General features: G+C 38.1%; 1 protein-coding gene across 1 annotated transcript in view; it reads right to left on the bottom strand.

The window, feature by feature from the left end:
• Nucleotides 1-13,997, bottom strand: part of necab2 (N-terminal EF-hand calcium binding protein 2) — a 215,559-nt gene that overhangs the window by 134,779 nt on the left and 66,783 nt on the right. Inside the window, exons 3-4 of the mRNA XM_057836566.1 lie at nt 7,597-7,705; nt 1,782-1,807 (exon numbers count right to left, since the gene is read on the bottom strand). Of these exons, the coding sequence (XP_057692549.1) occupies nt 1,782-1,807; nt 7,597-7,705 (135 nt within the window). The remainder of the gene's footprint in view (nt 1-1,781; nt 1,808-7,596; nt 7,706-13,997) is intronic.

Here is a 13,997-nt window from a genome sequence, read left to right on the forward strand (position 1 = left end):
ACTGCGGCGCTGTCATAAATCGTCGTATTTCGAGCATGTCGTCGGTAGGCATGTGCCGGTAAGATATTTTGACGGTACGATAACCGTGAGCAAAAATACCGCGGTTTCACGGTATCACGGTATTGCAATTATAGCTCCAAAAAATTTTGAGATGTATGGGTTAAAAAACAACATCTTTTTTTCCATTGAACAGGATTTTTTTTTTCAGACCATAGTTGCAAATTGGAACATGAATATATCAGACCATAGTTGCAAATTGGAGCATGAATATATTGTTAAAATAAATAATCAATTAAAAAATATTTTAAATAAAATTAAACTAAATATAACTTATAGACTATACTCACAGCCACAGCTCAAGTTGCTCAAGATTAGAGCAAGAACAAAATAATTTCTATAAAAAAGTAAAAACACTTCTGAATAAAATTTTTTAGAAATTTATACTGCATGACTTTTTTTTTGAGGGTGGAAAAGCTTAAGTGAAGTTTCGCCATTTTCAGCCACTGTGGCAACTCTAGTCTACATGATGTCATGCCTTTGTGTTAAAAAGAACATAAAGAATTCATAAGTTACTTAAAAATGTATAAGTTAGTTAAAATGTCAATATTGTTGTGGAAAGGTTTCATCTAAAAAATAAAATAAAATAAAAAAAACATTGGGAGTGAGACCTCTCCTTGATCCAGTGAACGTGGATTTGTGCTTAGGGCAAGATCATCTTTCGCAATTAGCGATCTTTGACGCTATCACTTTTTCCCCTTCATTCAAGCGACTCAAGCTTGTTTTCTCACTCTGCGGCTGTCACACTCAACGAAGTTGCTCTCCTAGGTAAGCCTAGGGCTAACAATCATCTTTGTAAGCTTTTAGTTAGTTTTTATATTGAATTTGAAAGGAAAATGTGTGTTTTGTTTCTGGCGAACTTTTTCCGTGGTGCTAATCTGGTGAAGCTACTCACATGGAAAAATCTAATTGTACAAAATTTTAAATGTATTCATTTTGTATATTACACTTACCACGATTTGAGAGCTCAATAAATTGAAGAACAGTACGCCTTATATTTGGAGTATTTGTTTTTGGGTTAGCTGGCTGGCTAGCCGATAGTGTCACTTTCACACACAGCAACAAACGGGAGGGGATGAGCGCTGCTGCGCCAAGCCGCTTCTGGCTGCATTTTTGACACAAGAAAAATAGCGAATACCGTACTACGGTCTGACGGAAAATTTTAGTGGTTTTGAAACCGCGACGTTTTCACACCACGGTAAACCGTGAAACCGGTAACCGGTCCATGCCTAGTCGTCGGATATAGAAACAAATGGCAAGTCAAATTTTACGTCGGATGTCGATAAGATCGTGTGTCGAAGCGATCGTATGTCGAGGTACCACTGTACTGCAGTATATGTGCAGTCCACTGTCCTTTGTTGCACTCAGACTTGTTTGACTTACCACCAGCGCCTATGGTGTATATCTATCTTATTTTTTAGTTTATTTCAGTAATATGACGTATAATACATTTTACATGTATTTAGGGGCACTTAAAGGGTTAATTCCGATTTACGCGGAAGTTTGGGTTACGTCGCCAGCGTAGGAACAGAACTCGTTCGTAACCCGGGGACTACCTGTATTATACTAAGAGTCAAGATTTTCAAAATGATCCCTCACAATTCTATGTAGCCTACACTGATTTATATATGTGGATACCCCTGAAACATATTGATTCCCCTGGAAGCAAACATTATTTCTGTGTATTTCAAAAAGGAGTGTTCTCGTGCGCGCATTATACTTACCACAGAGTTCCTTTGTGTCAACATTACTATCACATCACATCAGATTGCAGAAGTGGCAGTGGGAAAGGTAAGAAGGAAAGAAGGACAAGAAAAGGATCAGAAATAGGATTTCACATGCAATATCAAATACAAACACACATAAACTTGGCAAGAGTCCGATCTAGTTCATTTTTGTGTCTGTTGATGAAGGAAGCATGGACAGAGAGATAAAAAAAGAAGAATTAATGCAGAGCCAAAGACTGAGAAATTGTAACTGATGACTGGGCAGAGAAGGAGATGGAAAGAAAGGCACCATCTGTTTAGCTCCTGAATGATTGTTCAGTAAATAACACAAACGCCATGGAATGCTTCAAAAATTAAATTACTTTTTCATCCCTATTTCACAGAGGATGAAACCACTCAGAGAAGCAAATATTATAAATATGTGCTCCACTAAATTGGATTCAGTCCTAGTCCCTTTGTAGCACTAGGACTGTACGTCATTTACCTCAGGTCATTTTCACCACAGCTAAAAAAAAAAAAAAAAAAAAAAAAAAAAAAAAAGATTAAAAGAAGTTTTCTTTGACAGTACTGATTTGGCACAAGAGTCTGAAGTCAGAGGCTATCATTGCTATCATTCCTATTTCATTAGGTTAAATTGACACACTCTGGCTGTCTTTTTTCATGAATCACATTCACAGTTTAACAAACTAAATAAAAATATGTTGCACTATAATAAACATATGGTATAAAAAGCTTATCCAATGCTTTTATTTACACCATTAGAGTGTCCAAAGCACTTCTGAGGCCAATATTTACCCTTTTACACACATATTCAAGATACTGCCAATGCTCACCGGGATTAGTTTAGGGTTCAATGAATTGCCCAAATCTGGAAATCATTGATTAAAAGGGACTATTGTCTTATAAATCATTTATGAAAATTGGTAAAATGGGGAAAACAATGACAGATGGAAGGAGGAGGAGATGCTCCAAATACTCATCTCTCTTCATCAAACAATCCTGTCTATTAACTTCCTGCTATCTCATGAAATGCTTCGACGGAGGGTGGACAAACTTTTTGACTCGAGGGCCACAATGGGTTCTAAAATTTCTGGGCCAGGGACAGAAGGAGTGCCTGTTTGTGCATGATAATATTACTAAAACAAGGGAGAAACACACATTCACTTTCAGTGGGAACAGTGTTGTTGATTTCCCTTTCTGCCAGTGCATTCAAGTCAGTTCAAGTAGTAGTGGAAATTGTCAGGACAGAGCCGTGGTGTCGGTCAATTTATTTGGATCTGTGACTGTTGATGTTTATGATACTGAATGTCTGCTTATAATTGTAGGTCAAGCCAAACAAAGTCAACATAAGTCTTCTGAAGGTTTGTAAATGTGGGTTCATGAACGGAGCATTAAAGGCATTTGAACTTCTCCTTCAAGACAGACTAAGACTGAAGTGCAATAAGTTCCAGTTGCACTTTTTGTGGGTCTTTTAGGGTGTTGCAACAGGAGACAGGACACCAGCTGAAGTGACTTTTAAATGTTTTAAAGGGCAGAACCAATGATTGAAAACTCTGTGCTCAGTGATGTGCTATATTTCTTGTGTTTCAGTTAACAAAGTCAACCTTCCCAAAACAGGTGTGAACACAGTAAAATCTTGGGTCAGAAAACTTTAGGGATTTCTGTCAAAAGATGTTGCTGTCATTTATAAGCTTGTATAACTCATTAGTCATTAGTAGGGGTGTCAATAAAGATCGATTCTGAGATACAGTCATGCGAAAAAATTTGGACAACCCGTTAAGTATTCAGTTCTTTATTAAGAAATGTTCACATATAAATGTCTGGTCTTGTTTTTCTTTATCTCCGGAAAAGAAAATGATTTAATTGCGGGTAAACAACAAAATTAACATTGGTTTACTCATTAAACCAAATATATCAACAAAAATGCTTATTCTAACTGAGGAAAAAGTCAGGACACCCTACCACCTAAAAGTTAGTTTTACCCCCTTTGGCTGAAATAACTTCAGTGAGACTATTGAAGTGAGAGAAAACACCATGGTGAGGTCAAAGGAGCTGTCTGAGGCCTTCAGAAAGAAGATACTTGTACTTGTAGACGCTTATGAGTCTGGAAAATGGATTTCAAAAGATCTTAAAATAATATAAAATAAGCCATTCCACTGTCCGGAAAATAGTCTACAAGTTGAGTACATAAAACAACTGCTAACATGCCCAGGTCTGGCCGTCCAAGTAGTTTCACCCCGAGAGCAGACAGCAAGATGCTAAAAGTCTCCAAAAACCCTAAAATGTCATCACGGGACCTACAGCAGGCTCTTGCTACTGTTGGTGTGAAAGTGCATGCCTCTACAATCAGAAAGAGACTTTACATGTTTAACCTTCATGGGAGGTGTGCAAGGAGGAAACCTTTGCTCTCCAAGAAGAACATGAAGGCCAGACTGAAGTTTGCCAGAGTGAAAATAGACAAAGACCAGGACTTCTAGAATAATGTTCTTTGGACAGATTAATCTAAAATTGAATTATTTGGACACCAGGACAGTGGACATGTTTGGCGTAAACCCAATACAGCATTCCAGGAGAAGAAACTCATAACAACTGTAAAGCGTGGAAGTGTCATTGTTTGAGGATGCTTTGCTACAGCAAGACCTGGCCAGATCACCATCATAGAATACACCATGAATTCTATTGTGTATCAGAGGGTGCTTGAGGAACATGTGAGATCATCTGGGGAAAAAATTAAAGCTGACGCGAAACTGGACCCTGCAACATGACAATGACCCAAAACATACCTGTAAATCCACCAAGGACTGGCTGAAAAGGAAGAAATGAGTCCTGGAATGGCTGAGTCAAAGCCCATTTATCATCTTAATCCCATTGAGATGCTGTGGGGTGACTTGAAACAGGCTGTACATCCAAGAAACCCCTCAAACATCTCACAGCTGAAAGTATTCTGCATTGAGGAGTGGGGCAACTTTCTTCAGACCGATGTCAAAGACTGGTGGATGGCTACAAAAAGCCTCTCACTAAAGTTATTTCAGCCAAAGGGGGTAAAACTAGCTATTAAGTGGTAGGGTGTCCTAACTTTTTCGTCAGTTAGAATATGTATTTTTGTTGATATATTTGGTTTAATGAGTAAAATTTCCTTATTTTTTGTAGATTACCCGCAATTAAATCACTTTCTTTCCCAGAGATAAAGAAAAACAAGATCATACATTGGAATGTGAACATTTCTTAATAAAGAACTGAATATCTAATAGGGTGTCCTAATTTTTTCACATGACTGTTTATACCAATATTACATCCCGCAATTCTCATATCGATTCAAACTCTATCTGTATCGATCCTTACACGTGTGGTTTTGGTGGAAATAAAAAAATCAGTGGCTGCACTTCCACCCCCGTCCAGTAGTTGGCAGCGCACAGCAGCATTGCCTTGCAGTCTGCTGAAGTACAACAACATTAACATTACATTAACAACATTAGACTTTTCCGAGTAGAGCTTTGTGTATGTCACCCTCTAATGGTCTTCTGCCTTTGCTGGGGTGTTTACAAACCTATATCAGCCCAGCGTCAGTCAAAATAAACAGTAACATTAGCTGCTGTTGGCTGTGTGCTGCAGGCGGCACACCTCAGCTTTGGCGGACGGGGTACTTCTAATCATTTTGCTGGGATTAGTCTTTTTAAAAGTCTGAAATTTGGGCTCATTTTTGATTTTATTGCAAAAACGGAAGCATGGAATATTTAGAATCATGCATTTAAGCAGGTTTGTACTAAAGCAGTTTTGGACTAAAAAAGTGAAAATGTTATAATAAAAGCCATATGGTGTTCAAACGGAAAACAAAAACATTTTTACTTAAGGACCGGATGAGATTTCAGGAATACATTGATATAAATGTACTTTTATGCATTTACGGAAATGCATGTAACTAACTTTCCAATACATATGAAAACAAAAGTCGAACTCTGCCTATGTCCATTTTCATTTCTTTTAACTAAAGTGATGTACAAAGATCGCAAAAATGGTCTTCAAGCATATTATCGGGATTAATCGGTATCAAATCGAATCGTGACAAGTGACTCACGAATATGAATCAGATCACCAGATATGAGGCCATACACAACCCCAGTCATTAGTGTACTGAAGCGCCGCCTTGTCACAGTTTAAGAGATTAGTGGCCGTGTATCAAAAAGGAATTGGGCAGCTATGTGCTTAAAGTGATGATAAAGTGACAACACATTGCTTTGATTGCAACCAACTGACAAATAGCATAGACGATAACCTTTATTTTGAACTGTCTCATGCATAACAGAGTGGCAAACAAATTGGAATTCCCTGTTAACTTTATTGTTTTTTTTTTTTTTTTAATGTAGTTTGGAAAACTTCACCGGGCCTGAAAAAAAAAAAGCCCAAATTGTCACATAACCCATGCCTGGCTTAGAGTGTAATTTCAGGCTTTACGTACTTGCGGAAATCAAAACTTGGCGAAGTCCTGTTTTGTGGGTGTCAACTGTCAAGCACCCTTAAATGAATAGCATTTTTCTTACTTGCACCCACCCAGTCATTGAGTTATACTATAACTACTCCAAGCAGTCAGATGTGTTAATGGCAACATCATTAATATGAATCACTTTTATCACACTGACATTAAAATATGGCACTTGGATGTGTTTAATACTATCGCACATATAACATTAAATCTAATTGAACTTTAATAACAATGTAGAAAATATAGTGTAGAAACAGGTTTCCATTTTTTAGGGTTATGCATCTTGTGTAAAATGATCACGACCAATGGTGAGTGCTGTACTCAACTCACAGTCAGTGCACTTCTCCTAATTGCAAAATATATCAGCTTGATTGGCTCGGTAGGAAAGGTCCATACATTGATGTAATGAGAGCCATCCAAGGGAGGTCTTCAAGGAGCGTCTACAATTGACTGATTAATGATTGGTTAATAACAGTGGCAACATAGACGATGAAAGAAATTAATGCCAAATTATTTTTCAGTTGGAAAGAATGAATTTGATTTGACTGATATATTGATTACATGCACATACAACTAGGCTACTCAAATATACACAATGAATTGGACCTTTGCAGAGCCTTTTAGATGAAAACCCTTCATCGTGGATTGGTCCTACTATGTTGCTGTAGACATGTGATTTTGAGCCTGTATTGTATTCAATTAACGACACTGGAGCAGTTTTCCACTGACAGATGAGTTAGTATTGCTTATGTGACAAGCATTCAACCCAGTACTCAATACTTTGAACAATTGAAACATCTAATAAATCAGGTTCAATAATAACCGAGAATACAATGCTAGGACAAGTACCGCGAGTTGGTTACCGTAAGCAACTGGTATTACTAATAAAAACTAATTGTTTCAAAGGAGGTTCAGTGAATGTAAGAGAAGTTGCAATAAAATGTTTATTTTCATTGTAGTGACTCCAGGACCTGAAGCGCACATTGAGATGATGTATCTACAACTATTGATGTCAAACCGTTAAAATTTTAATCGCACGTGAGTCATTGTTAATTTGGAATTATTCACTTTTTCTCTCGTGCAAAAATGATTATATACAATATTTTAAGTTTAAATACACCTATTAAATTAGGAATGGATTAATATGCCTATCTTACATAATTCAAATTTGAAACCCATTAGAAACAAGAGTTGGGGAAAATTTATACTTGCAAAGATATATTATTAATCATCAAATTTTCCTCCAAAACTGACTGTGGAAGACAGTTTACACGGCAGCCTGACAGTTCTGAGATCAGGGGTTAAATCTCTGCATGCAGTATTTGTACTCACCTGGTGTTATCAGAGTCGATAGTATGAAACAACTTCTCCAGCTCCTCCTCATTCAGCGTACCATCAGAGAAAAAAGCCTGGAACTCATCTAGAGACAGCTTACCATCATCTGGTGGACACAGACACACATACACAATATATAAATTGTTGCTGACATATTCAAAATAGTTTTCAATTTCATTTGCAAGTATTTCTGTTTCATTCTTTATTTGTCTTTAGCTGTAGCTAACCAATCAAGGAAAATCATATCTTGCTACTCATATATGATGACTCATTGTAAAGAACCCTCCATCGGCCGGGTTACATTCAAGAACCACAGTCACACACAGATGAAAATCTACAAACTGGAGATGCTTCATTTAAATACACTTTGCCCACTCCCCTTCAAAATAAAAATAAGAATAATCTGGTACTTTAAAAACAATACAAATATACTGAGAGAGGGCAAGATCAATGAGAAAACCAAAATATTTTACCAAATAAAAATAATAAGTGTAAAAAAAAAAAAGAAATGTAATCATACAAAACAAATAAATCACAATATTATTTTGAAAGATGAAATCTTGACATTTTCACAAACCTACAATATAAATACAAAAAATACACAGCATGACTGCTGTCTTCAATATCTTTTCAAGCTACCATGAAATCAATGCAGCACAGCTTTCAGTCTTGTACAATACAGCCAAACTCGGCCTGTGCTGCCTTTCTGAGTCAGTACGTCAGCAACAACACAATGTTGATTATGTTTAAAAAAAAAAAAAAAAAAAAACTCGAGGCCCTTCGAAAAATACTTGAACCGCTCATGAAACATTTTTGGATCCATCCTCATTTAACCAAACAATGAATGAATGAATTTTCTTTTTTCACATGTGCTACAAAGTAGTTTCTTTTGTATGTATTGTAATCGGTTTCAGTCTTGCAGCCTTGGCTTTGATTAACTGAAGCAAAAATCAATGCATCATTGTAACACAACAATATCCTTGGATTGCTTAAAAATATGTAACAGCTATAAATATTGAAGGGAATAGTATCTTTTCTCATATTTACCATTCGATTTGTATTACTCTAACACACTTAATATAATCAATCAGGGAATAGTATCTTTTCTCGTATTTACTGTTTGACTGTATTACTCTAATGTACCCAATATAAAACAAATAGCCTTTATATAAGAGTTTAAGGAAAACAAGCAGATGATATTTAATATTATGAACAGTTGCACTTGGAATGATTAGAACTTGCTTCTGACCACGGAAGCCCAGCATGTGCGTCATGCAGCTGACTGAGCAAGATTGACACCGACAATCAGGTGATATGCTAGACATCTACAAGCCCACGTCTGCAACACCAAATCCCACAATCACTTCTTCAGGACAGTCCAGAACAAATGGCGGGATGTCCTGTCCTATAAAGAACACTGGCCCCATATCCAACTGATAACTGATAAGACTCCAAGCGCCCCTTTGAAGCTGAGGCAGTCAAAATCTCCCACTCTGGTTGCCTCAGTAACGGTGACTCAGCAACAATGACGCATGAACTAAATAGCCCAAACTGCAATAGAAGATAATCCTAAACAACGGCCAAACACGCCCTTCTTCCTGCCCACAGCCCGCCCGGCGAGAGTTTTCAAACCGACTGAATGTTTAACTAATCGTTGTCATTTTTTCTCGGGAACATTTTGTTGACTTTTGATATTGGGACCCTGAGTCTCCTCCTCGCCTGGATCTGTCGCTGTTTTGCCTTGCCGTTGAATCGCCGTCCAACTGAATAAATTGTCAAATTGTGTTTCGAAGCCTTCTTCCATCTTTCAAAATGGAGTCAGTACAAGGAGTTAAGATGAAGGTGAATGTGCTGAGTTCATCCTTTGGCTGGGTTTTCGGGGTTTCGCCGGCCCGGGTTGTTGGAGTTGCGCCAGCGCGGGTCCGGCGGTTTGGCTGGCGTAGTTCCGGCAATCTGGCTAAAAGGTCAGATTCCTTCAATATGCAATACATATTAATAGTTGTAGTTATATAACGAGAAATTTTCTCCCGATAAGTCAGCCAACTATTTTTACGATTAGCTGACAATCCATCTTTTTTTTTTTTTTTTTTTTTTTTTTTTTTAACTGATTTAGCAATAAAATCTTTGTTGATGCTTATTAATCCACAAAAACATTTTGGAACAGTTACATTTTTAATTAAAGTACAGGTAAACACGTAAATAACAATAATAAATCACAAATAATGCTAAAGCAATTAACGTTTACAGTGTTTAATATAAATGTGTTTCCTTATTTTGTATGTCTGAACTTTAATTCTTCGGCATGCTGATGACCAATAAACATCTGTGAAAGGAAGTGGAGTCTCATATGCATTCAACAGGCACTGTACACACATGCACAAATGTCTGCACGCACGTAGCCGTGAAAATTACCGCCCTCGTTTATATTTACCGTGCGATAAATGGACTCAGTGAATATTGCGACAGGCTTAGTAACTTCAATGAAACATGTCGTTAGTTAGTTAGATGGATTTACGATCTGCCAGCTTGTTTTCTCCTGTCGTCTTTCAGAATTACAACTGGGTGACGGCGCTTTAGGTGTTCATTCACGGCCAACGTGCAATCAAGCTTGGCATTGAAGAGACAGGACACAACAGTGTACCCTCCTTTGTTTCATTGAAATAAGTCATTGTTTTGGCCACTGTGGTGTGTTTTTTTGGTGTGCCGCTTTCCCCACTTGCATACCGACCGTCCTCAACTTTCCACGCACATAATTTTTCAACCCTTCACTAACCGTCGACGGGATGTTGTGCTCGTTGATGCATTTATGTCACGTGAATAACCCAGAACATGCTGGACAGACTATGTGGCTCAGCTAGCCTGAGAACGCCTCGGGATACCGCCTGAGGAGCTGGTTGAAGTGGCTGGGGAGAGGGAAGTCTGGGCTTCCCTGCTAAAGCTGCTGCAACCGCGACCTGAGCCAGGAATAAGCGGCAGATAATGGATGGATGGATGGATGGATTATGCTAACTAATTGTTATAACTACAATTTAATGGTAACACTAAGAGTTATATTTGTTACATATTAGTTTTATAGCGTTATTGCTTAGTTCTTTTTTAATAATGTCTGCCTGAAAAAAACTGTTTTTTCACTGACAAAAATACATATATATATATTTAAAAAAACAAATATATATATATATATATATATATATACATACATATATATTAGGGCTGTCAAAATTATCGCGTTAACGGGCGTTAATAAATTTTTGTAATTAATCACGTTAAAATATTTGACGCAATTAACGCATGCAATGAATGACCCGCTGAGATATTGCCTCAAACAGATTACAATGAGGCCGTTTATGGAGATTAAGAGTGAAGAGAATGCCACCGGCCGCTTGGGGGCAGCGCCGTTCCATACTCAATTTATTTCTTCTTAACGTGGGAGAATTAGTAGTTGTGAGACGTTTATGCTGTATTCACAATGCAATGCAAATTGTTATTTGTGCTCCACACATATTTCGGTGAGTTTTCTTTCTTTTAGTGGCAATTATGTGTCTCCTGTTGTATTTTGGGTAAGATATGTACAGATACAGTGGGGAGAACAAGTATTTGATACTGTGCCAATGGGTTTTCCTATTGGGGAGAACAAGTATTTGATACACTGCCAATGGGAAAACCCATTGGCAGTGTATCAAATACTTGTTCTTCCCACTGTATATGTTATACAGTAAAGGCGAGTGGACACAGGCGTTCTTTGGACCGCGCCGTTTATTGGCATAAGCTTAGGCAACTCCTTCACAACAAACATAAGTATCGTTTAGTGAAAGCACAACAAAAATAATATTCCTATCTCTCAAAAAAAAAAAAAAAATCTTCACAAAAAGAAAAGCACTTCAGTCTTAAGTAATGAGGCCCTATTCTGACACAGTTAAACAACAATGCAAAATGAACTGGCATTCCATATCAAATTAGCTATGCAAAATACACGTAAAACTTTTCACTCTATTTTTATTATTGTTATTTTTATTCTTATTATTATTATATTAACTCTACTTTTGATTGAAAATTTTACAAATTTTATTAAAACGAAAACATGAAGAGGGGTTTTAATATAAAATTACTATAACTTGTAACTATAACATTTATCGTTTAAGAACTACAAGTCTTTCTATCCGTGGATCACTTTAAAGAAAGAAATGTTAATAATGCCATTTGTGGATTTATTGTTACAATAAACAAATACAGTACTGATGTGCAGTATGTTGTAGTATATATCCGTCAGGGGTCGCGTTAACCGAATATTTTCCGTCGTTGACCGTTTTTTTAAAACGGTGACGGAAAAAACTGAAGTCCATCCGTCATTTTGACAGGTTGCAATTCACACCCCAGACCACAGGGTGGCATATTAATTAGCTATTGTCTCTCTTAATGCATGACGTCGTTGGCTATTCTGTCAGAATATTGTAGCGTCACCGTGGTCTGGCGGCAGCACCGTGATTGACACATCAACGCGAGGTTCTTATTGGTGCACCCGGTGTGACAGCGCGTCATCCAATTGGTGGACTAGATTGTCGCCTGTGTATAGACAAGTTTCCGAGGTACTTCCGGTTTACTTCCTTATGTCTTCCTTCCCCTTCCGTTTCCGCCTGTTTACCGTTGAAGTCAATGGCGGTGGACTCAAAGTTGGGAGGTCTTTATACAAGATCCCGGGAATGTTATTTTGATGTAGGCGGGTGGAGAACCAAGCCAAGGCCTTCATGCTTCGTACCATGTCGATTTCCAAACCATGGGTGCTCGTACTCGTCACACAGGTGGGAGGGAAGGAGATGGACAAAACTGACAGCTCCTGCAGTCATGCCCCCGCTGTTATGGAAGGTAATGTGCTCTAAAAATACGAAACCTAAAATCTGGCGCATGAAACGACTTGTTGCCTTTGCTATTGATATTACGATGATGATTGTAATTACGAAGTTTAATCATTTTTACAACAACTAGCTTCTGCTACTGCTGCTAGCCGCCTGTTGCTAATCGTGTTTGAATGCACCGCATAAATCCAAGTGTTACAAGTTTTTATTCGTTTGTTTACAGCTGGGAAATGCTGTTATAAAAGAGAAGACAACTTGACTTGTACGTTGATGGACATATATCGAACATATATAGTTTGCGTTCCACAATGATGATGACAGCTCGACTCCCGGGAGAGGCCGAGAGAGGCAGGAATTGTGAAAGACGGTGGTTCGCCGAGATCGCCGTGATCCAACTACGAACTTGTGAACGGTAGCGTCTTTAAATATATGCTATTGGAGCTGGAATTACCGAGGACGGGAAAAAAGCACATCTAAATGCCGCCGAGGGCCTCCGTGATGTCGCTGTTTGTTCACGAGGCTCCGGAGCTCTGCGGTCTGATATCACATTCTCGTATGCTATTTTTGCAATACTTTTATAATTATTGACCTGTTTTGGAGTGCACCAATCGTTTTAAATAAAACAAGAAATTGAATCATGTCTAAATGTTTTATTGTGATCAATGCCTGCAATAAAAAAAACAATGACATACTATTTGTGTTTACATCATATGTACATAACCTTGTAGCATTTCCTTGTAACAAAACAATCCATGTCAGCCCTTCTGCAGTTGGCAAATGTAATATAACTTGTAATTTCACCACATTTTGGTCACTAATGGCCGTAGTATCAATCCATTCCTCACGTTAACACAGGCTGACCGTTGTTAATAATTTTGTCCACGAATGATCAACGAAGTGACACGAACTGCCATCCAATCTCATCTACGTGTCATCTAGGTCGTGCTGAATCAATTTTTGAAGATTCCATGGGTTTCTCTGGCTTGATTTCGTAGTTTTATCGTCGTCAATACACTGCTAATACACTGCTACTCGACCGGACCGGAAGTGCGAAGCAGACATTTTCCAAGATGGCGGCGCCCGTATTTCGCTCAGGAAACTTGTCTATAGACCCCAATCACATGACGTCACAACTCCGCCCCCTGACTGGAGCAGCCATATTGTCCGTCAGCTCGTCGTGTTTACACATTACCGCTACGTACATGCCTCCTATTACGGCGTGTTTTTCTGCTCGTTAACATTAATAATCAAAATGGCGAAGGCATGTGTGGCGGTTGGTTGCAGTAACAGAGAAGATAGACGGAGAGACTTGAAGTTCTACCGTATTCTGAGAGACCCGAAGAGGAGAGCGAGATGGACTGCTGTAATTCGACAAGAAATCTGGGCACCAAACGATCCACAGACTATGTAGTAGTCATTTTATATCTGGTAAGATGCATTTAATATATATTTAGAAGATTTTGGACTGACAACCACAATTAAGATCATTGTGTGACGTTGGTGATTGGGGTCTATATAGTTGCCTCTTTTTCTTTGGGAGTGGAG

The sequence above is a fragment of the Corythoichthys intestinalis genome, chromosome 5 (genome assembly GCF_030265065.1).
Source record: "Corythoichthys intestinalis isolate RoL2023-P3 chromosome 5, ASM3026506v1, whole genome shotgun sequence".
Taxonomy (NCBI): Eukaryota; Metazoa; Chordata; class Actinopteri; order Syngnathiformes; family Syngnathidae; genus Corythoichthys; species Corythoichthys intestinalis.